This window comes from Rhamphochromis longiceps, linkage group LG9, assembly GCF_057381845.1.
Source record: "Rhamphochromis longiceps isolate RC_006_pf linkage group LG9, R_longiceps_female_GT1.1, whole genome shotgun sequence".
NCBI classification, from domain to species: domain Eukaryota; kingdom Metazoa; phylum Chordata; class Actinopteri; order Cichliformes; family Cichlidae; genus Rhamphochromis; species Rhamphochromis longiceps.
The window spans coordinates 17,408,049-17,432,778 of record NC_140565.1 but is presented as its reverse complement, the minus strand read 5'-3'; the positions used below and the strand labels follow the sequence as shown (position 1 = coordinate 17,432,778).

Below are 24,730 nucleotides of genomic sequence, written 5' to 3'. Positions count from 1 at the left end.
ATTATTTGTCTATTTAATTTTAATATCACTAAAGCTTTTACTTGGGCTTAGATGTAAAAGGTGAAACTTGTGGGGGTAGGGTGGGTACAAATATTTTCGATTTAACCTCGGATGCAATCAACAATTATAGATGAGCAATATACACAATAGAGGGCTAATATACAAACACTGACGATGCCCCTTTCAGTACTTCATTTCTTTATTAATTATTAAATAAGCAATTCAGCCTTCACTGCCTACTGAATTCTTTTAGAATGGTTTTTAATTGTGAGAAACTAAAATCAAATTAGCCAAATTGTGTATTTGATTTGGCTTTTAATTCCAGAGGAGAAACTATTCCCATGAAAGCTATTCCTAAAAAGAAAAAGAAAAAAATGAAGAAAAAAGCATAAACTACGCTGATTAGTAGGTGCAGAATATTTGAAGTCATCATTGTTTTGTGTTGTTTGATAACGCGCTGCAGTCGACGGGGGTGTTTTTCCACAGTGGGGTCTCCCTCTGGAGTGTTGAGCATGCCATTCAGCGCTGAAAAGACTATTTTCGGGTATGCGCCTCTTTTGTTCAACTTAACGTAGTGCTAATGTTGAAACTCTTGCTTCCCAGCAAGACAGTGAAAACAAGTTGGATTAGAAGAACCCCCATCGGGAAGCTGGAGACTTTTCCATCCCAAGAAAAAAAGAAGCTGCTTAGCATGTGAGGAAATACGGGGAGCGGGGGGGTTTCAACACCATTTGTGGGGTTTCTGGCGCTTACAAGCTGCTAAGTGTTGTAGTTGGGTCGAACATTCACACCTTAAACAGGGGCAATCACGTACACCCCCAGCTGCTGGAAAATGCCTCAATATCTCCCTCAAGCAGAAGAAAAATATCAACAAGTCAACCAAAGAATCAACTTTAGGATCCATCATGTGACAAAGCGTGAACTTTGACACGGGGTTGTAAGGAGTTTCGCACTAATGCGCAGATTAAAGATGATTTGATCCAACAGTGTGTCACCTGAAAGTTACAGAAGCAGCAGAGCTGGAAACAACTCAGTTTTCCTGCAATTAAAATCCATTCACTTTTAATGGGCGCTACTGGGCGTTTTCACATTGACCCCCACTCACATCACACCACTCCACAAGTTAACCTTAAATGTCCAGGCAACAAAGCTGATGACGCTCTTTTAATCAGGTTGCTGTAAAAATTAGAATAAAAAAGGACGCTCTGCTCGTTTTTGCTTTGTTTCAAATAAATAATTCGCCCGTGTGACAAACTTACCGCACAAATGTGTAATTTCTGCAGTCAAAAATATTTGAATGAGTTTCTTTGTTTGTTTTTCTAGGTCAGATGGCACTCCTAAACACGGTGAACATCAAATCTTCGTCGCACACCTGCTTCAATTTGGGTCAGTATTTTTCTTACACTGTCGGTGACCTTCCCTGGAGGTTTATCCCCACCTAGCGGTTTCACTCAAAAACCACAGAAGTATTAGAAGAATTAAAATTAAGCATAATTACATAAGATTCATAAATATGTAGAATTTAACGGGGTTAAATTCCTCATATCTCTTTCTATTTGAGACATTCGGAGGCAATTAAACAGGTATAAGAATGATTCACAGCCTAAGAGTCTGAAACAAAAAATCAGATTAAAAATGGAAAACCTCTGTAGGTTATACATAAAGAAAATGAATACATGGTATATGTCTGAAAGTTAAGAAACAGCTGAAAGTAATGGATACATTTTCAATCAGGGAATGGCAGATTAATTGTAATGCTACAAAGTAACAGATAATAATAATAACGAAAGTAAAAGAGTTAACTAAATACAGTATTACTTTTAAGAGGTACTGGAAAAACAGTACCGAACACATGCTGAAACCTGACACAAAAAAGGGTGGGAATCACTGGTGTATATGGGGAATTTCCACCTGCATTTGCATAGCATTCTCCAGTGAAGGGCCCAGTGCCAGACGCACTGATTTGAATACAAACTGTCAATTCATCCCTTCCTGTTTGCTGGAATGCCAGTTAATAGGTTTGGTCTGGATTAGAAAGCCACACATAAAGAGAATGGGGTCCTACGTGAATAGGTCAGCATCGGGGACAGGGCTCTTTACATGGGCTGATTAAGTCCAGACAAATCCGTCACCCATCCCGATACTGGGATAGAGGAGGAAGAAAGGCATGCTCTTTGTCACAGAGAAAGTAAGGAAAAGTTTGATTTGAGATGTGTCAGTTAAGACAAGAGTGACTTTTGTATAACTTAAGCAATAAAAAAGCATACCATTGGTTAGTACTAGCATTTAGAAAAACCTTCATCAGGTGTTTCTGACCTTTTGTCTGTAGGCTGGTATCAGGCAGTTTATCTGTCATGCCACATGAAATCTGACTTTTCCGAAGCATTCAAAACCAGAATAATGAAAAACTAAAAGGCCTGAAAATAATATTTTCATTTACGGCGAAGATTTCTTTTCTTTCCTGACACAGAAATGGATAATAAATATTTGTGTAAGCCAAATCTAATTGATTTTAAACATGGGCATCACTGGTTTCACAAGGCTCTTCACATGGGCTGATTGAGTCCAGTCCAATTACTGAGTCACTCTTCTCTTTGTTTGCCATCATTTTTATGAAACTCATTCTATGCATATTCAAAACACTTGAAGAAGCACTGCACTGAATCTTCTCCCGAGGACCAGAGATGGTAACAAAAGCTCCAACGCAGGTTCCTTGTTGTGACTCTGCAGGGTATCACCGCTGTGATAGCTGGGTCACTGCGGGGGTCAGCAGGTCACAGCGTCTTCAGTGTCTATCTCTTTTTTAGGATTTAGTAACTGATTCGGGTGCTCACAGGGACACCTTGTGTATTTCATTGTCCAGCAGTGTTTTTGGTTGAGTGCCTCAAAGTTGATTTTTAATTATGGGAGTGTTAAAGACACACTTGTTTAGGCTTGTGTGTTGCAGCAATTATCATTTAGTTACCAAACACATCTTAACAGTTTACTGTGAAAAGACTGCAGTGAATTCACATTTCTAAGAACGCAGGTGCATAGGCAAACACATCCTTATACATGCAAACACACCCTCAATATTTGACTTAAAAATGAAGGATGGGTTGTTGTTTTTACACTAAGGCAAGTTCAACCTGTTTATTTTTTAATGTTTTTTTAAATTGCTTTTTAGTAGTTTTTTGGCAATACTGTGTATTTACAAGTATCTATTAGTGTTTGTTAGTATTTATTGAATGTCTATCATCAAGGCTGGACTGGTAATTTGGCATACCGCGCATTTGCCTGGTGGGTCAATATAACTGTTCTTTGTTTGTTTGTCTTTGGTCGATATGTTTATACAGGCAACAGGTCGTAGGGCAGCTGTGCACCGGGCCTTCAAACACTTACAGCAGCCCATTGGTGCATTTTCATTATTGACACTGGATTGCCCAATCAAATATCTTAATTTCAAACTGTTCCCGCCCCTGCCAGCGTTCCCTGTGCGCCCGCGCACCTTGTATAAGAGATTTTATTGTGGAAGACGTGGTTGATAAAGACAGCGAAACGAAAGGTGGAGCTGAAAAGCTGAGAGGCAAAAAGAAAGACAAACAAAAATGCAACAAAATGAGTCAAATTAACCGGCATGTTAGCAGCTACACTGTCAACAGCAACAACTAGTAAAAAAAACAAAAAACAAACAAACCCTCGCGTCACAAACAACTGCTGTTCTTAGCACTAGTCTTGGAGAAGTGCAGGAGGAGGGACAGAAATCCCAAAAAGAGAGTGGTAAGAAAATAGATGGAGGGGAAAAGTTAGGAAGGGCAGAGATTCAAGTAAAATGAATGGCTACTTTGACCACAAGCCACCGCTAATAGCTAAAGTACAGCTTTTAAATATAACATGATGCACTACAGTATAACTCATTATTAGTCAGTACATAGTGTCGTGATTGCTTTTGTATCAGTCCTGGCCTGTCTAGCATGTATGTGGAATTCGTTAATGCCCCCCTGGGGATGAATAAAGTATCTATTAATCTATCCACTTAAAATATATTTATAGAGCCATTATGTTTGTTGCCATTTCTGCTGCCCTCTTGGCCAGATCTCATTTTAAAAAATACAATTTTTTATCTCACACCTTTTTTTGTACCTGGATAAATAAATGATGTATAAAATTCACTTTGTCAAAAACTTGATTGCTGCTTACACATTGGGATGTTTTTTTCTTTTGGGGGGGGGTTTGAGTCAGCAAGTCATTTGTAACAGTTTAAATACGGGCATGTTTTTTGGCAGATGATCACCTGTCTCCTGCCGCCCCCTGGTGGAGGCTGTCCGGCGGGAGGAGAGGGCGCAGGTTCGGTTGTTATGGTGAAGCATTTCCCCAGAGGGCTGGCTGAAGCTGGAGCTGCGGCGGACAGCAGCTGATTCAGTTTCACCGCTCGCCCAGGACCTACCGCTGACAGGCAGCGCAACAGGTAAGATGTCGCCACTTTGTTTTTCTATTGTTTTACAATGAATCTGAACGTCCTGCTCGGTTCAAACGATTGTGTATAAGCTGAACTTAGTTGTCGCCGAGACGTTAACGTTAATTATCTGAGGGCAGCGGCTCCGAGTTCAGCGTCGGTGAGCAGCGAGCTAATGCGAAGCTAAGGTAACGTTAGCATAATATGACTTCACCACAGGTAGCCGCACAACAGGTACGCTTGCCAATTTTTCAACTTATAAAGTCAAGCGTGTGGGATACAACTACGTTATGAGAGCTACGAATGAAGCAAGTGGGGAAAGAGAGCCGCTTGCATTACCTGTCAGCAGACAATACACCTGTTGGGCTTGTCTATGAACCGCTAGGTCGGTTAGCTAATCCCGTGACAGGAGCTAAAGCTTCCGCTGCTGTTGCTGTTAAAACTTTCCATTATTGTATTAATGTTGTTTAGCGCTATAGCGATCTCATCAAACTGTGATGAAAAAGTGAAGGTGATTTGGGACTAAGTTTAACTTATTTTTTTAAAAGCTAAATATATCACAGCAGCGTGAAAGGGCGACGTGCCAACTTATACAGTTAATTACCATGACGTAAAAAAATACAACTCATTTATCTTACATGCGGCAGCTCAGAGTTCAGGGTCAAGTAGATCCAATCATTTACTGAAATGGGTTTTGTTGGATTACTTTAACATTAGTTGAATTAATCAACTATTTTGTTAATAATAATAATAATAATAATAATAATAATATAATAATAAAAATAGCAAGCTCAGTCTGGCAAATGATATTACAGGTTGATGACTGAATGAATAATAATGAAAAATTCCGATATCTTATGATAACATCTCTTTTCTCAGCTAAAAGCGAATTGTAAAGAGAATTGATTTGCTTATTGTGAAAATAGGCACACTGCACAGGGGCAGACCCACAAGTCTGAAGGGATTAAGGAAGAAAAGGATTATTATTCACAATCAAGCACGGCCCTTCAGCTATTTGACTTTAACCCTCCATCAATAACTTATTAACCTAAATAAACTCAGGCATTTGTTCTTGTCAGGCCTATGTTTAAAGTGCCTCTTCAACAACATTGACTTGGTATGTAAAGTTAAATATTTGCAGGTTTCACAATATAGACTAAAATTAGTGTGAGGGCTCCTTGATACACGATGTGACAGCCCACACAGTGCTGCGTGCTTTCAGAGACTTAGGAAGAATGGATAAAAAGGCCGGACTGTGATTTTACAGCAAGAGTAGCAATCGCCACTAAACTAATAGATTAATTCTGTAAAGTAATTCTGTCGGGTTTGGGGCTCTCTCTCGTCTTACTGAGGCATTTCTTTATTATCCCATTATGGGATAATAAAGATACATCTCATTCTGTCACCTGGCTCCGTTTAAAGATTCCTGTTTTCTTTTTTGTTTCTTCGCCTCTCCTCCTCCGCTCCAGCATGACATGACCCTACTTCCTACTTACAAGCAGTCGGAGGAGTTAAAGTCAAAGCTAGTCTGGCTGTCTCCTCCCCCTCCTGTCTCCTCCTCATATTCTTCTCTATCTCCTTCACATTCTTTCCTCCACATCCTTTAACCCTCTCTTTCTCTCTCTGTCCACATCCTGTCTTCCAAAAAAAGCAGCGGCTCTTTTGTGTGACGTATCTTCGCCTTCATCATTGTGTTTTTTGTTTCTCATGGTCTCTCCTAACCCTTGGCTGCTTGATAGAATTACTGAGATTTCTGAGTGATTACATGGAGCAACTCAAACCTTAACACATGACAGGGCTTATTGTAGATCCTCCTCCCTCGCTCTCATTTGTAGTGATTATAATTTTGTCCGTCCTTCAAGGGCTGCAGCTACAAACATTTCCTGTATCAGTACCCAAAGTGGAAATTATTTCAAGGTATGTGACATCTTCGTTTGTCTTGCTTTGTCCAAGCATCAGCCCAAAAATACGTTAAATTTAAAACAAGTTTTTCTTTTTTCTTTTTCTTTTTTTTTTTTTTTTTTTTAAACGCAGAGAAGCAGTGTAGATGCTACACTTGGGTAACGCTTGGCTTTTTGATTAGAAATAATGATTCATGATTTGACAAGCCATTCCCAGCTCTATCCCTTCTAACAGTGAGTATTTGTGAGTATGTGGCACACATTTTAGGCTACTTTGGCATTGTTTCAGACTGCAGGCGGGATCATTCCCGAATCATCAAGCTACACTGACTCAGCAATGTTTGTTTCAATGAGTGGGTCGGTAAGGTCCTCTGTTTCTAATCAAATAGCTCACCAGGCTGGAGGCTGTACACAGGAGCCGTCCGGTGCTGTTTTATGATGACAAACCCATGATTGAAGCACAGAGGACCAAGTGTGGCCAGATTTAAGGTTGGGTGTTTAGGCTGTATTTTCTGTTTTGATCAGTCCCACCCACCTGGTGAAGTTTGAGCCCCAGTATATGTATTCATAGTACTCTATTCATTCTAGCTGTTGAGTGAAAGGTTGTATTTGTCAGCAGCTGTAGACAGACCTTCCTGTTAGGTCACTAGGTGGAAAATTTGTCAGAAGACTACAAATGTCACATTGACGAAGGGACGTTTTCCCAAACATAATAAATGTTAGTCATATTTTTCAGTGCGTGTGTGAGTGTGCGCTGTGGTGTCTGCCGTGCTAAAATTTGTCTTTTCCTGTGTAGTTTCCTGTCTCGTCTTTGCCCAACACTGGGAATCACAAGGTTCTTCCACAGTCTTCCCACTAACAAATTCCCCATTCTTTATATAGCAGAAGCAAAACTAACAGACTCATGAGGCTGAGGTCTGTTGTGCATCAAGTGTTTGTAGTGAGTACATCGGTAAGGTAAGATCACAGCATCGCAGAGAAATTGAAGCAAATTTTTAAAGATTATTATTGATTGTTCATTTAGTGTTCAGAGTTTCATTTATAGCTTTCTCCTTATTTCTTTTTGAATAGTTAGCAAAATCCTTCCTTAAGAAAACAAAAGGACGGGGGAGGGGTTGCTCTTTGTTGAACACTTGATCCTAGTGTATACTGTTGAAAATATACAGTGCTGTGCAAAAGCTTACATTTCTTTCCTTTTTTCCCTCTACGAAAATGGGAAGTCGTTGGAGCTCTTTATTGAAATGTGCAAAACTACAAGAGATACAGTATAAAAAAACAAAAACAAATTTTGTGCAATTCTAACACCTTTATTCTTCAGCACAGTCTGATCTCTCTTAGACAAACTGTCCTATAATTTGTTAAGTCCTCGGTGAACAGAAGATTGGTCAACTGAAGGATCAGATGCATCTTAAAGGCCCTGTGTCAGGTCTTTGATTGCCTTTTTTTTCTTATTTCTTAAATATGTGACTTTCCAATAGTGTTCATGTGTTGTAGAGAGTCTTTAAGCCTGCCATTTCTTCTTTTATCCTCTACAAAAAAAGAGCACACATTGCTGAGATATGCACCGTTTTCAGCTAATATCTCTTTGGGAATTGCCTGTTTGGTCCAAACTACTTTTCCTGGATTCAGCTTAAAAAATTGGAACAATTTATTTGCCTTTGTAAAAGACTGCTAGTAACAATGTGCCTTAAGATACAGTTTAAAATTAAAATGTCTGTTATGTGTAGACACAACACTGGTTCCTTGAGTTAGGGTCCTTTTTCAGGCTTGAATGATTCATAGGCCAGTGTTAAGTGGCTTAACAAACAAAACATTCCTGTGAAATGAAATGTGAAAGAAAAACTTTGAAATACCTCCAGAAAGCTTGGAGAACTGCTGACTACGCCCACTTGCAAGAAATTGTGAAGAAAAGAAAAATTACAAGAAAGTCTGACTCCTTGGAAGCAAAATCTAAAGAAATCAGACATGGCTCAAGACTTTTGCACAATACTGTAGCTTCAATATTTATCTTAGAAATATCCTCACATGGTGATGCCTTGTCTACAATTGACTACAACCAAACTATTAATATGTCCAGAGAGGCAACACAGTATTGGGCCACTGACTGTTTATCTTGTAGTTTTTTTTTCTCTAGTTCACTTCTGAGCTGCTGGTCTGTCTGAGTAAGATAGCATTTTCATGTTGTGAGGATACTGAAGACGTGTTTTCTCTTTTTCACAGCAACATGACTTGTAGTTTGTTTGGCTAAAACTGAACTATCGGAGTAATACTCTAAAGGGATAAACTTCCCTACTTTTAGGGACTGGGACTTTTAAAGCAAAGACTGGACTGAAAGGTCATGGTTAAAGTGGAGTCAAAACAAAACTGGACAGTATATGATTTAAAGAGACAAGATCCAGAGTGGAAGTGGCTGATTTTGACACATACTGTTTTTTGCGTCAGTGTGTAGCCACAAGTTAGCGGTGTTCACACTCACAGCAAATACTTTTGTGTACATTGTGATTGAATCAGGTGCTCGCATTGTTTCGTTGATGATGGGCTAACACAGAATTACTTGCGACGTTGAACTTAATTTCTCCTTCAGCCCAATTTTTACCCCTTAACTGTAAAAGACTAATGGGGTATTGTAGTCACCTTGGCAGGCAGTGTGGCTGCCCGTGTTTTTGCATGTGCTAACTCGAGAAGAAGGCAATGTGGGATTTTTTTTTTTTTTTTTAAAAATATACCAAAAGTGCGTTTATAAAAAATCTTGATCAGTTCAAATCTCATTGACCTCAATGTCAAGGCCCCAGAGTTCAGGTTTTCTGAAAATCTGGTGAATGAGGGGTAGCACTGGTAGCTGTGAGAATCCACAGTGTCCTGAGCAGAGTGCAGTTGTCACATAACATTATTTACACTCTCCAAGATCAGCTTGCGTAGTGAAAAACATTTACAAGGATGTTGTGTCTTCCAGAATTGGTCCTTGGCAAGAGAAATTGTCACTGTGTTTCCTGCTGAAAGGATTTAGGAAGTGTTATCATTGCTACACTACTTGGTTTTGAAATGGATACATTTATTATTAATGGTTTCAGGATTAGTTTCTTAGGGAAAAAGATGTGATGGAGGTCAAAAAACCCATTAGGCTTGGGACATTAATGTAAACCTGGAACTCTGGCGCTGTTGGTTAAACAAACAAATAAATGCGCTTCATTAGACCTTAGTATGAGAGGATGTCTTACATGTTTGCTAAACTTAACACTCCACGGCATAACATCAGAATATATTGCTCTGATGCCAGAGTTTGTGTTTATGTGTGTGATCGTACATTTTAATTAGAAATAAATTTCTGACATTATCTATGTTAAGTTTCACAGGCGAGAAAGTTAGCCTGTGTGCAATGTATCATGCCTCCCATCGCTACTCGTGTGTAATTTTGCTGTGTGTTCAAGTCCCATAGTGTACAAAAGATGCATGCACGAGCGTTCACATGGACACAGTTTGTTACTTCTTCCCAAGGTAGTCTAATCACTTTACCTATGTTCTACCTACCTCTCCAAGTCTGCCTGTCTGACTTGCCAACATGGATATCTCTTCTTTCTCTCTTTGACTCCTTTTGTCTCTCTGTTATTTTCAGTTCCGGTTAATAGCATGAGTTACTAAACTGTGGCTCCATATTGGCATGGTTTACTGATTTTCCTAACAGGTGAAAGATCCCTAGTTTGATCCTGGGAGGAGAAATAAATCCCTTCAGTGTTACATCAGAGAGGAAATCTGAAGAAAAACAACAATCTGCCAAGTCAAACATGTGGAGCTATCTGCTGTAATGAAAAAAGAGGGAAGCTAAAAGTAGCTTTTAGTGACCTATTGCTAATCTCCAACATTTTCTTTAGACTGTAATTTGAAAAGGATTCAGGAAGTATTAAGTTTGGTATTAATAGTATAGTTGGGTAACTTTAACAGTGTTCTTGCATTTTCCTCAGTGCATTATCTGCCATTGTGAATCAGTCAACACACCACATATATGACAGTTTTTGGAGGGATGGGTTGTTTTAAGTGACATGTGTTTTTGATGACTGGATTTTATGCGTAAGATATATATGGATTAACCACGCTATGGCTGCATCCATAGGTTCATGGATATTTCTTAAAATTGATTTTTCTGAGTTTGTTTTGAAATTGCATAAAGCATTCTCAGGTGTTGTCAAGAGCACGCTAAGGCAAGAGGTGGTGATATCATCCTGAGAACTATTCAATGCCCACTACAGAGGACATATTGAATAGACTATTGTTCTAATGACCCATTGAGGTTTTGCCGACATGTGACCACTATTAGCATGATGTCAATTTGTCTGCCATTCTGGATGTTTGACATTCATGGTGACCATATAGGTTTAAGTGAATAAGTACGTAAATTACACACAGACATGGAGACCTGTCTGCAGCAATCTGGCAACCTCCTGTTGCGAGGGAAAAGTATGTATTCCTCAACCAGTTGGCAAAAACCTGTTTGTGATTTGGCTGTTATTATATTGCTGTGGTCGTAGAATAAATCTAAGTGATGCACTTGTCTAGAAACATTTTTCAGATATTCTCCGAGCTCTAGAACAAACAGAGAAAAGTCTGATTCAAACTGTAAATGGACACAGTTGGCTCAACCTTTACTTTGAAGATGAAGCATCAGCATTTTCTTTTCTTTCTTTTTTTTTTTTTTTTTTCATTTTTCAAGTTTTGCTTCCACTGGGTTGCCAAGTATTTGCACACAAAACATGAAAAATTGCAGGCAACTGTAACCAAATCAAACACTAGGAGGTTTTTGATGCAGCACCTTCTTTGCAGCGATAACTATATGGTGGAAAACTTGTTAGCAATGTGGTCATGAGTATAAGAAACCACAATAATATAAGAAACCGCAATAATGCTGTCATCCCAGAGTGATACACCATGTAAGATACACACCACAACAGTGGCAGGCCAGCACAGTTCCAGCAGGTCAGGTGAGCCCATATTTTCATGGTGAGGGTTGAAACACAGTAAACCGGTTTTATAGTCACAGGGACAAATGGGGCACACTTTTATTGTCTGCTTAGTCAGTAGGATAACGTTATTCAGAAAGAGCGGTGAGGGCAGCCTTGATTCTCACATTGATCACTTTAGAAATGCAAATCATCAAATTCCATCTCTTTAATGTGCGCTGTTGTGAATCGCATAAAAAAAAAAAAAAAAAAAAAGTTTATCACTCTTTGTTTGTGTAAACTCAGCAAACATGAAATGTTAGTGAAGTAAGAATCAAAGCATCTTTTTTCAGAAGAAATGAACTTCTGATGTGCACAAATCAAGTAGTGGCTGATTTTTGTGAAAGATGTGGACTAAAGGATGTATTTTAATATACAGGTGATATATTATGGCTTTGTTGTTTATGTCTGAGTGTCAACATTTAACATAGGCTTTGAGTATGAAAAGATATCTTTAAAATTCACAGCACAGGATAAAATGTCAAAAACACTAGGTTTGGGAGTCTGACAAAAACAAACAAACAACATATTTAAGATTTTTTTTTTTCCCACTGATCTCTCCGATTGTGTCTGGAATTATCCCACTAATACATCAGTAAAGTTCTTGAAGGGATTTTTCCAGATTTCTCTAATCCTTTTCCCCTTTAAAGCCCCTTAAAATGCCACAAAACTTATTCCCCTTTTCATTAGTTAAGTGCAGTATAACCAAGGCCACTAACTCTAATTGGACTATTCTTTAATAGTCCGTATACTTACTGTTTACTCTTGACTTTTACAGTGCTGATTTTTGGATACTGTGGCTTTCTTCTCTGAGGGAGAAAGTTTAAAAAGCTATATTGTACAATTGTCGGTACATTCTAATTGAAACTAACCTTCATTACACATATCTCTGTCCTGTGCATTCCAAGTCCTTATTAATCTGTGTATTTAAAAGACAGATCTGCGTAGTAGCCTTCAATCCATGGAGAGAGTCAGAGTGTGACCTTCAACTAAGGAAAGCCTTACATTGTAGCTTGTGACAAAGGGTGAAGGGTTAGGTATCCTGAAAATAGTAGGTATACACAGAATATTAATAGTTCTTGCCTGTCCCCAAGGCAAGAACTATTAGTCTTTCAAATGGCAGGGCAAAACCCTATTTAAAAAGCACAATTATAGTTCTTTGTATGCTATATCATATTGCACACAAGGCTTTAAGATATAGGCATCTGCACTTAGTTTGTAACAAAGGACTATTTGTGTTTAATACAACTAAGAATCCAACAGTGTTTTTAATAATGAGGTGAAAGTCCAAGAGGACCACTGTAATTGTTATGTCTAATAATTCTACACTTGATTGCCCTCTAATCTTGCTGATTTATGGACCCGGTGTGTTCTCCCAGCTTTTTTTTTTTTTTTTTTTTTTTTGTCATTGGTACAATGTTGCAGTAGCTGTGTCCTGGGACTACAGTCTTATCAGTCACTCTCTCTATCTCACTGAGTGCCTCTAGTTGACCTTCCTCTCAGCGCTCACTGGCCCAGGCCTAAATAATAAATGAACAGCCTGGAAAGAGCCGAGTGTGTGAGCCGCGTATCTCTACTTGGAAGTGAACGAAAGCCAATGAGAGGGATCTCACTGACCAGGGTTGTCAGGGGTGGGAACTTGCACCATAACAGGTCACATACTTGTTACTTAACTGCATTGCCACAACATCCATCACTCACTCTCACCGTGTGAATACCCTGTAACACATGTAATGTGTGTGCTGGGCTGCAGGGTGTGTCAGTCATTAATGAAAAGCATCCCACCCTCTCAAGTTTCCTTCAGGAGAGGAGTGGGAGAGGAGGGAGTAGGGGAGAGGAGCTCAGGGGTTAAAGATAACAGGATTAAGAGAGCAGTATGTTGTCATTATACTGTAACATAGCCCTGACATTTTGTCTCACTGCAGTTTTTCCTTCTCTCTCCCTGACCCACAGGCTGAAGACAATGTTATTCAAGTTGGTGAAGACTTTATACCTAGATCACATCTTTTGAAGACTTACCAAAAAGTGCACCAACACTATCAACAGGAAGTTGTGAAATGTTGTTATTTGACCACCCAGAAATATTTTAATTCTGTCAAATATTGTTTATTGTCAGTAACTGAAGTAGGACTCCTTTTTTTTTTATTCTCATTGGATGTTTGGTTCTTTCCACCTTGTGGATTTGTTTTTCACTGCTGCCTATGGATTCTCACAAATCCACACCTCCTTTGGACCATATACTGAAGCATGATTGCTATCTGTTTGGATTAGAAGCTAAGATAGACTGACCTTTTATAGTTGTGTTTTGTTTTCTCTGTTTGCCAAGTGGATGATTCGCCAAGTTACCCAAAGTAGAAATGGATTGGAGGACTGACAGCTGGTTGAAACCTACCCTTTGGATTATTGTGTTTTGGACACCTTCCTGCTGCTATTTTACTTTAGCACGATAAGAGTTTTTTAAAGATGGGAAAGAGACAGAAATATCTGTCACCTGATTGCACAACTTAGTTTCTTTCCCATCATATTTTTGAAATTTTTGCTGTTTTTTGTGGTTCAAGTTACTTTTAAAGATGAACTGCAGTATCTTTTTGTGTTCTCCCACCCTGATGTAGGCCTCTTTGGCTTCCCTATAAAAAGGACAGGAGGCATATGATAAATTAAGAAGGCTGAAACCCCCTAAAGGATATCCTCACATAAGTGAAAGAAACAGTACTATAGTAGCTGAGCCGCTGTGGCGGTGCGGTATCATGGCAGCAGATCACGGCGAGCTGCTTGCTGAAATGGCAACCATGGGGCGTCTGAGTGCCACAGAACGGCTCAAGCATGCCAAGAAGCGCCGCGCTCAGCAGCTGAAGGCTTGGGCACAGATGGAAAAGGATGCAGTACGAGGGTCGAGGGCCAAAGCAGATAAGAAGAAGCCACGCACCACCAAAGTGACATTCCCCAGTGCTGTCACCCTGCTTGATGCTGCTTCCCGCAACGACCTGGATGAAGGTGGGTATACACACTGCACAAAAAGTTCATAATCAGAAAACAACAATTTTTTTCAAATGCTTCAGCTTAAACTCAGTGATTTTAGAGCATCAAAGTGCAAATATATACTAATCCAGGGTATTGACACCTGTAGAAGACTGATCCAGATCTCAGAAACATGTGAAGGAAGACCCCAGAAGTATTGGTGTGCCATGAATTGACTGTAATGCCGAGGCTTCTTTGTCCTGTAGCTGTTGGCATTTGCTGAAAGAAGCTCTTGCACTGTAAAAACCAATGACTTACAGGAACTGAAAAAATTGTACTGAATATATTAGAGATTAAAAATAGTGTTAAGAGCTTTATTATAAGTTGTTGGATCTGAGCTAGTTGGTAAGGTGGTAAATCCTTTTACATTTTACATAGAACAATCTTTACAAGATGGTATATGTTCAGGGCAGGTAAATGGCAAGGTTGTTTTTGTTTGTTTGTATTTTTTATGGAAAAGACTCTGCCCTGATGGTCATGCATAATCTGTATATACATGATTGTAAATTTCTTTTTTTTTTCTTTTGTGCTAGTGAGGGAGATGCTTAACAGCGGAATCAACCCCGATCTGGTCAATGAGGATGGACTGACTGCTCTGCATCAGGTACACATGCATTTAGCTCCAGGAGCCGCCACCAGTCAACCACTGTTCACTGTTAACACTGCCAGTTGTACAAACTCAGATGCCTCCTCTCACTTACCTAGTTCTGCCTTTGCACTAATCAAATGCTAAATTGTCATCAACATTACTGAGTTACACACAAAGCAGTTCTGCTTACGCGGCATGATTTTGTTACGGCCGGTAAAACCACATGTTGCACATATACCACTGTCAACATTTAGGCCAGTTCTGTTCTGTGTCTGTGTTTATGTTTGTTTGTGTGTGGTCACAGTTTTGAGCTCACCAAGTGCTAGTTGTGTTTATTATGTCTTAACGTTTTCTTGGTTACTTTACATAAAGTAGTTATTACCCTGATTATAGATGGAAAAGGTGAAAAAGGGTTGTTGTTTTTTTTTTTCTTGCATTCCTATTTCTGGGCAACCTCAGTCACACTTAACCACCACAATATTGCTGTGTTTTGTTAGTTGACACCTTAAATCCTTGCGATTTTCTCACCCCTTTTTAATTTCTCCTTATGTTTACACATACACGCACTACTACACACTCCTGAGAGGACTGTTTGTTAGCACAGAGAACTCTTTACAAGAGCGGTTTGCTTTGCCGTTTCCCTTGGAAAATGTAGTGTTTACACAGAGGGCTGAGTACATGTAAATTATTTTCTTTATCCAGTGCTTTAGTTGACATTAATACTAATGTTTAGATTTTTCTATCTCTGTTTGTACTCGTTTTCTAACATCATATTTTTTCCCTCAAGTTTATTCCATCCGTTTTTAATAAACGGTCGACAATTTTCAGAGGCTTCAAGTTAATTAGAAAATTGACTGACAGGCAGTTTCCATGACACATTAAGCAGAAGAATAGTTCCATTTGGGATTTTCTCACTGGAACTCCTAAAATGATGTTCAAAGAGATGTTGTTGTAAGTGAGGGAGACCATCATTAGGCTGAAAATCCGCACAAACCTACCATAAGTAGAGGAAAAACTTGAGGAGGGTCCAAATCAGGAATCTTGTTAATTCTTAAAAAGAAGGAATGCTCTGGTCATGTCAGCAAAATCAAAAGTCCTTAAAGACCCCAGAAAACAGCTAAGGTGCATTATGACATAATTATTTCTGTGATTGAGAAAAACAATTTCACAACATCTGACTAAGTCAAGAACACACTCAATCGCTCTCAAGGTCTGCAAGTAAGAGACGCCTTTATAAATGTAAATACAGAGGCTTTACCAAAAGGAACAAACCACTGGTTACACTCAAGAACAAGATGATCAGATTAGACTTTGACAGAAAACCTCTAAAAGAGCCTGCACAGTTCTGGAAACAAAAGCTTTGTACAGATGAAACCATTATGAATTTATGCCAGAGTGATGGGAACAGAAAAGTGTGGTAAATGAGAGAAACAACAAGATGAACCAAAGCATACCACACTATCTATCAAACTTGGTAGGAGCAGTGTCATGGTATGGGCATGTATGGGTGCCACAGGCCACTAGTGTTTATTGATGATGCGATTGGTGATAGGATGGCAGGATGAACTGTGAAGTGTACAGGGCTATACTTTCTGCTCACATTCAGTGAAATGCTGCAAACTGATCAGAAACACAGTGTTAATGGATAATGGGTCAAAGGAAACTGCAAAAGCATCCAAAGAGTTTCTCAAGGCAAAGACATGAGACATTCTTCAATCGCCATGTCAGTCAGCTAATCTCAAACCGAGCATGTTTTCAGTTATTAAATACTAAACTGAAGGCACAGAGTCTCACAAACAAGCAGCGACTGAAGCATCTCAGCGGAAGAACAGAATTTGGTGATGTCCTTGGGGTCTAGACTTTAGGGAGTCAGTGACTGCAAACGGTTTATACCAAAGTGTTGAAAACAATCCTTACATTTAAAACATTTACGTTGGTTTGTCCAATTACCTTTTGAGATTTACAAACATGGAATATATAAAATAGCTGTATTTCCTAAATGGTTATTACAGTACTTTGATTACATCCAGTGGATTCAAATGGAAATTTTGCACTTCAATTACATCATGTTTAAAGTTGCACACTATGGGCTCAAAATGTGGTCATAAATATTTTGTACTTGTAAATCGGTTTTGTACTTGTAAAAAAGATTTGTGCGTGTGTAAAAAAGATTTGTGCGTGTGTAAAAAAGATTTGTGTGTGTGTGTGTAAAAAAAGATTTGTGTGTGTGTGTGTGTGTGTGTGTGTGTGTGTGTGTGTGTGTGTGTGTGTGTGTGTGTGTGTGTTTTTTAAAAAAAAAAAAAAAAAAAAAAAAAAAAAAAGTTTTGTGTGGACTTAGCCCAAAGAAAACCCTGCAAGTTACAAATACGAATTTTGACCCTATTTTTCTTCCTTTAAGCTGATTGGTCAATGTCATGTCAATCACAAATTAAACAATCCAATCAGAGAACAGATGGGTTTGGCTGTTGGAGGGGCACTTTTTTGAACTGCAGGTCCTTGAAGGGTATTCTCTATATAAATATCCAATAGCAGTTAGGTCCCCTTACTTTCAGCAGCTGTTGAAAGGATAAAGTTGTGGTATATCACTGGTTAGAAATACCATTATTACTTTAGGATTAGTTTAACACAACATCAGGGCTGACCCGGGACCATTGCTGTGAGTCACAGCGCGCAGCATAAAAGTCCCTTCACATCGGACGCAGGATGTGCTGCTAATGCTAATTGCTAACTAAAAGCAAAGGATCCAGAATTTGTTGCTGGCTGCTGGGCTCTGTGGGTTTTTGCAGCAGCTCTACCTGTACTAGATGCACCTGCTCCTTGTTGTTTTTATCGCTGACTTTATGTGAACTACAAGAGTTTCTGGTTTTTTTGCTAGTTCTTCAAATGTTCAATAAAAACATGTATGCTAATTCATAACGAAGAAAGCTTTGTGATGAAGACTGTCATTTCCAAAACACTGCCCCCCACGTCCGCAGTGCTGTTGAAAAGGCTGTGGAAGTCCCTGTATTAAACACGTAGTCCTGTGACACAAAAATCACCAAACTCTGACGACCACAGACTGTTTTCCTTCGTGGTGATGAAGGAAAACGCTGGGTTGGCACGTAAAAGGGCATTTATTCCCTTCAAAGACCTGCAGTTCAAAAAAAGCGCCCCTCCGACATCCAAACCCATCTGTTCTCTGATTGGATTGTTACATTTGTGATTGACATGACATTCACCAATCAGATAAAAGGAAGAAAAATAGGGTCAAAATTCGTAGTTGTAACTTGCAGGGTTTTTTTGGCTAAGTCCACACACAAATCTTTTTTTACGCACACACAAATCTTTTTTTTACGCACACACAAATCTTTTTTTACGCACGCACAAATCTTTTTTTACAAGTACAAAACTGATTTACAAGTACAAAATATTTATGACCACATTTTGAGCCCATAGCACACAGGCAAAAGCACAGTATTAAAAAAGAATCTGTCATTGTCCAAAAACTTATGGGCCCAATTGTATCTGTTGTCTGTTCTCAGTGCTGCATTGATGATTTTGTGGAGATAGTGCAGTGTCTGCTAGACGCTGGTGCCAATGTGAATGCTTGTGACAGTGAGTTGTGGACCCCTCTGCACGCTGCTGCCACCTGTGGACACACTGGTCTGGTGCAGCTCCTGATTCAGGGGTGAGTGCTGCCTCACATCATAACTTTTCTGTTTCTCTCACAAAATGTTTAAATTTCTAAGCTAATATGTTTTGTTTATAATGTGCTTTTTTTCGTTTCAACCTCAGTGGATGTTATTTGCTAAGCCACAATTGAGACTTAGAGCCTTCTTGGGAAGAGAAAGCAATTTCTGAACCCAATGCAAATGAAAACACTTAGAGTGACACACCCTAATATGCAAAGCTGCTAACTCAGGTCTTTTTGAATATGGATATGTGTGCTTTCAGTGGGGCCGATCTGCTGGCTGTCAATGCGGATGGCAACATGCCTTATGACATCTGTGAGGACGAGGCTACCCTTGAGCTGCTGGAGATGGTTATGGCTGAACAGGGTCAGTGAGAAGTTTGTGCACAGATTCACCTTCCTGCCTTTGACAGGTTGGGGAAAAAGAGGCATGATCAAGCTTAACTTACCTGTCATGTATCACATTTGAAATCAGACGGCCAACATTTATGTGCAGTTCCAAAGTAGGAAGAAAATAAGTCCAAGTGATCTTTTCAATCCTGTCCCTGTGTGTGTTGTTTTGTGAAGGGATAACTCAGGACCGTATAGATGAATGCAGAGGGGCTAAAGAGGCGGCTATGCTGGCTGACATTCGGGCTCTGGCTCAGAGCGGAGCAGATTTAAACGCACAAGATGATAATGGAGCAACTCTGGTGAGACACAAGGACGCATGCACATGAACTGTGTTGTGCACTTAAGATTTGTCAGCTCAGAGTTCAAATCTATATCCAATGCTGTAAAGCTAGATATTTTAAAAACATCTGAATATAAATGCAATAATTCCCTGACTGTTAACAGGTTGCACAGGTTTCCTGCATTCTTTGTAATGTTTTACCAACCATTTCTGTAACATTCAGCCAATGTAATAATAATATAAAGGTTCAGAGAATTGGGAAAATATTTTGTTAATTTTATTTTCTTGTGAAATATTGTTCTTTACTGACGTGCAGTTCATTTTCTTTATTCCTTTAGCTCCATATCGTATCTGCTAACGGCTATATGTCTGTGGCTGAGCTGTTACTAGAGAACAAGGCTCAGGTGGATGTGAAGGACTCTGATGGGTGGACTCCACTGCATGCTGCCTCCTGCTGGGGACAGGTTCATACTGCTGTCATGCCTAAAGCAACTAGTTTTCTGAAATGACTCATTCATAGTGTTTTGTTTTTTGTTTTTTGTTGTTGTATTTTTTGTTCCATAGATGCAGATGGTGGAACTGCTGGTGGCACACGGAGCCAATCTAAATGCAAAGTCCGTCTTAGAGGAGACACCACTAGGTGAAACTAGAGTATTGTTGTTGCTGCTGTTTCTGCCTTTTTTATCAAGCTTATTCATGAGAGACACTTTTGCCTTTCAGATTTATGTGTTGATGAGGAAGTCAGAGCCAAACTGATGGACTTGAAGCACAAACATGATGCCATCATGAAGAGCCAGGACAGGCAGAAAGGCACACTGCAAAGACGAGCATCTAGCACAGGAAGCAGAGGGTGAGCGTGGAGCTCAGTGGAACCAGAGGGGGAAAAGCATACACCGAAGTTGAAATGGATCATTGTTTTACTGCTTCCCCTCCTGTCTCTCATTTCTATGTGCAGTAAAGTGGTGCGTCGCGTCAGTGTGAACGAGCGCTCCAGTCTCTACCGCCGGGAGCACCACAAAGAGGCCATGGTGTGGCAGGAGCGCGGTCGACAGCCCGAGCCGCAGGACGACGATGAGGACAGACAGACCGACAATGAGTTGCACCAGCATGCCACCATGGTGATGGAGGTTTTGTTTGGAAAATGTTTCTCATTACTGTTTTTGTGACCATTACAAACAGTGTAAATGGTTTTTTTGTTTGTCTCCCCCCCCCCCCCCTCGTGTTTTAGGTTGCTACTCGAGGTGCAGCAACATCACATTTGGAAGAACTGGAGGCTGCAGACAGGAAAATTATGCCCAGCCTAGGGAATGGAGAGACCTCTGTTTCTCTGGCATCTTCTGTACCTGGAGAGCAGTGGAGTGGGGGAGGAATCATGGAGCGTAGCGCCTCCTACCAGCTCGGCTCTGCGTCTGGAGTGGGGTCTGCAGAGGGCGAGGGGGCAGACAATATGACTCGGGAGAAATCACACCACACCTTGGCTGACCTGAAACGCCAGCGGGCAGCTGCTAAGCTCAATAAATACCAAGCACCTGCACCACCGCTGCCCTCGCCCGTTGAGGAGGAGCCCTCCGTTGCAGCAGCTGAGGTGACAGCCATTCAGGCTCAGCCAGATCCTGAAATGACGCCTGCCGCCGAGGCAGTCTCCCCCAGTCAGGTGTACTTCACCCCAGCCAGTGGAGATCCTCCACTTCTGAAACTCCGAGCCCCTGAGGAAGAGCAGTCCGACAATAAGGAGCCTTGCTGTGGACTCATGTAGAAAGAATCATGCAATCAGACAAATATGCTGCCTATAAAGTTCAAAAGCTGGTGGCAAAAAGTGGCAAAAAACCCTGTTAAAACAGACATGCTTTAAGTGAATCACTGGAGACTCTTTAGGTTAAGGCTACATGCCAATGATGGATCAATCTGCTTTGCATTTCCAAGTGAACTAAAGTGCAATCTGTGATTATTCCTCCTTTGATTAGCTTTCTCATTTCTGTTGCACATTTCACACCTTTAGCAGGTCCTAGCTTTCCCTCCTGCTTCACCTACAGGAGAACTCCAGATTGTAGTCTTGCAGTTAGAAGCAGACAGCTCCCCCACTCCATTTCTTGGGGCATTACATTACTCATCTCTTAAATACACAATTAGACTGGCTGAAAGCCATAGAATCATGTGAAGTTTTCTAGATAAGGCAGAAGACTGAATTGCAGTTGATTTGTTTTAAATCAATGAGGTTCTTTTTTTTTTCTTTTCTTCTTAATGAGTGCTATGACAGGTACATGATCTACATTAGCGTACATTTATATTGTAAACGAGAGTGAAAGAGGTTTGTTTCTTTATGGGGGATTGATCATGATTGGTTTAATCAATATTCTGAATTTATATTTAATGAAGATGGACCGTTTCCTTGCTTGATTTATTTTTTTCTCTACTTTGGACTGAAAATTTTTTCTCTTGTTGCTTTCAAGTGCACAAAATTTGAAATGGTGCAATTTGCTAATGAACCATTTGTCTCTACTGTGGGGAAATTTAGCTCAGCCTGTCATCATCATCATCATCTATCAGATTCCTATTTTTCTGTCAGTATTTCTATTTTTCTACCCTCAGAATGTAATCATATTATTTATTCTTCCTGATCCGGACACAATTTATAAAAAGAAAATTATGATATGTTTGTTAACCGAACTGTCAGAGTCTGTTTAGTTTTCTTGTCAAACTGAGCAAACGTGTCACGATTGTTTAACAGAGGTTGGTGCCTTCATTAAATGTCTTATTTAAAAAAAGGTTGCAATGCTTGCACGAAGTCCCACGTTTAAATTTTGTGAGCAGTGGGATTATTACATAATCGGTCTGACATGGACTTGATGTACTCTCAATGCACTCTTTTTCTGTATTGCATTTCAGTTTTGTTAGTGATTTTTACTGATCCCTGTTTAGAAAAACAAAACATAAAAACATGTTTTCACAAATGATTTTTGTATATATTTTTTAATATGCAAGAACTCTTAATGAATGTATCTGGATGTTATGACTGGGATGCTTACAGGGAGGGGATCAGATCAGATAATGGGTTTAAAATATTTTATTTTATTCCAACTTACATTTTTAAGTGTGTGATTTGAGGCACAGATTTGATCAGGTTATTGCCTTATAGTTGGTTCAAAAAAAGCTGAACATATCCCCAGTCTGTCTTGTTTGTTTCATGTTGATGACAGCTCCCTCTTGTGGTAAAAATGATCAGCTGAATGTTTTTTACTTGCCCTCATTCCCCCTTTTGTCGTCCTCTTAGCTCAGATCAGTCACTCTCTGACTTTCCGCACATCTCGAATGACACAGTCTGTTCCGAGCCATCTTCCAGAGCAGCAGTTAATACACAATGACAGCTTATTTAGGTGGTTTAACATTGTGGTGCACCAGAATTACCTTCATCCACACACATAAACATATGCGCACAGATCTTTATGTTGTATAAGGCCTCAGTAACAGTTACCCTTATGGGGAGGGAGTGTGTTAAAATTGGAAGCTGCTTATGTTCAGACTTGTTTTGACTGTGAGCCAGCACCACTGAGTTACAAGGACCAAGCCTGTAAGTCTCTCTTATAGTAATTATATAGCTGTTGCACAACATAAGGTATGTGATGTTGATCTGTCATTTAACGTTGAGGTAAAGTTGGAACAGATGATGCACTTACAGTCTGACAAAATGCACATGAAAGTCACCAGGGCATCACATGCTTGTGTGTGTGAACTGTTTTAGTTTGGGATATCAAATGTCTTTCCCAAACTCTTTCCAAGCCATCGGGGGGGTCTCACACTGTCCTACAGATACGCATTCACACACCTCTCTGTCTCTGATTAAAACAAATGACATGCAAAGGAAGGAAATTTCCATGTGAGAAATGAATTTTATTTGACATTGCATTAATTTCCTCTGCATTCTTTGCATTCTAGGTGGTTTTTCTCTGGTACTGTAGTTCCTTTCGCATGAAAAGACAACACAGTGATGTGTCGTGGATGCAAATTATTAACCCATACCTTCGTGCCACAGTCCAATAACATAAACCAAAATACAGTATACAAAGCAAAAGAATGAATATAGTTCTAAGAACTTTGAAAATCAATATTTGATAATGACCACAATTTATTCAACACAGTCTGCGCTCTCTAATGGAAGCTGTCTTGTAGTTTCTTTAAGTAGTCTTCAGGAGTACTTCTCCAGGCTTCTTGAAGGACATTTAAAGCTCTTCTTTGGATGTTGGCTGCCTTTGGTTTCCTGTCAAGATGAGCCCACACTACTTCAACACGGCTCCACCATGTTTTAGAGTCGACTGTAGACACTCACTATTGTCCCTGTGTTTCAAATTTGGATTCATCACTCCATAAAACCTGTTGCTACTGATTTCAGTCTGTGTCTTGTGTAATTTGGCATACCTCAGCCTTTTCTCTATGTTTTCCTTACTCAATAATGGCTTCCTAACAGCAGCTCTTCCACTGACACCATTTCTGATGAGGCTTGAGTGAACAGCAGATGTATCAATTGAAGGGGCAATGCATCTCTCAGGTCCTCCGTCAGGTCTTTGCTGGATTTGTTTCCCCTGTTTCTTAAAGACCTGACTATCAGACGCTCTTCTGCTGTAGTCTTTAGACCTGCACCTTCTTTTGTGTTACTCCATCAGATTTTTTTAAGGGCATGCCACACACCATACTGAAAGATGCCAAGTTTTCAACTAAGAGCTCTTTGAAAATGACCACCTTGGTACAGTTTTATGCCTTTCAAACTGTTATCTTTGGCATTTCATATTTTGATGTAACAAATGATGAGTTTTGTGACAGCTGTTAGTCACAAAGAGCCTAAAGATACAATTTAAAATGGGTTCTTTGTTAAGTTGTGTGATGTGTAGACACAACATTGTTTCATGCCTTGACTTAGGTGCCGTTTTCAGAGTTGAATGATTTGTAGGTCAGTGTTAAGTTGGTCAACAAACAAACACATTCTTCTGAAAATGTGAAGGTACAAGGACTGGACTCAAGATGACTGAAAAAGCAGCCAGTTTCCAGTGTTAAAAAAAAAAAGAGGAAAACTTTCAAAACTCTTGCCCCAAACCCTCTTTAGAAGTCTATTTTTCTATATGTTAGCTGTTGCTATTGCACTTAATGTCCGTCATAATACAGGGCATTATTCATCAACAATCCAATAGAAATGATACTGTTAAAATGACACAGACAGCATTAATCTGACTCTCTCCCTCCGGCAAAGAAGTTTCCATTCTGAGCTGACAACATAATACTTTAATAGTTACTCTGTCGTTACATTCACTGTAGCAGTATACCTGTTTTATGGATTTTTTTTAAGAGCTAGAAACGCTAAGTAATAAAATTAATGAAACCTGCATTTCATTTATCTGCTTGACAATCGGGGTCCTGGTATTGTGTATGCTGACTGTCAACCTGTAATGGCTGTCTGGGACACC

At 39.7% G+C, this 24,730-nt stretch overlaps 1 protein-coding gene across 5 annotated transcripts; it reads left to right on the top strand.

Moving 5' to 3' along the window:
• Window positions 1-1,252: 1,252 nt before the first annotated feature.
• ppp1r16a (protein phosphatase 1, regulatory subunit 16A) lies at window positions 1,253-23,049 on the top strand. Of its 5 annotated transcripts, XM_085418558.1 has the most exons (13): window positions 2,059-2,188; window positions 4,266-4,447; window positions 6,298-6,352; window positions 13,281-14,321; window positions 14,879-14,949; window positions 18,456-18,601; window positions 18,868-18,971; window positions 19,172-19,296; window positions 19,616-19,741; window positions 19,842-19,917; window positions 19,998-20,127; window positions 20,233-20,395; window positions 20,506-23,049. In XM_085418558.1, exons 4-13 carry the CDS (start codon window positions 14,075-14,077, stop codon window positions 21,031-21,033), a joined length of 1,716 nt encoding a protein of 571 aa, XP_085274684.1. In that variant the 5' UTR covers window positions 2,059-2,188; window positions 4,266-4,447; window positions 6,298-6,352; window positions 13,281-14,074; the 3' UTR covers window positions 21,034-23,049. The 5 variants fall into 5 exon arrangements, with proteins under 5 accessions (XP_085274682.1, XP_085274684.1, XP_085274681.1 ...); XM_085418556.1 differs by lacking the exons at window positions 2,059-2,188; window positions 6,298-6,352 and adding an exon at window positions 1,253-1,386; XM_085418555.1 differs by lacking the exon at window positions 6,298-6,352.
• The last annotated feature ends 1,681 nt before the right edge of the window (window positions 23,050-24,730 follow it).

Excerpts from the sequence above, each read along its gene's own strand:
- ppp1r16a (XM_085418556.1), top strand. The coding sequence starts at position 14,075 with ATGGCAGCAGATCACGGCGAGCTGCTTGCTGAAATGGCAACCATGGGG. Across the intron at positions 14,322-14,878 it reads CCGCAACGACCTGGATGAAG|TGAGGGAGATGCTTAACAGC; the intron begins GTGGGTATACAC and ends CTTTTGTGCTAG. Across the intron at positions 20,128-20,232 it reads TCTAGCACAGGAAGCAGAGG|TAAAGTGGTGCGTCGCGTCA; the intron begins GTGAGCGTGGAG and ends TTCTATGTGCAG.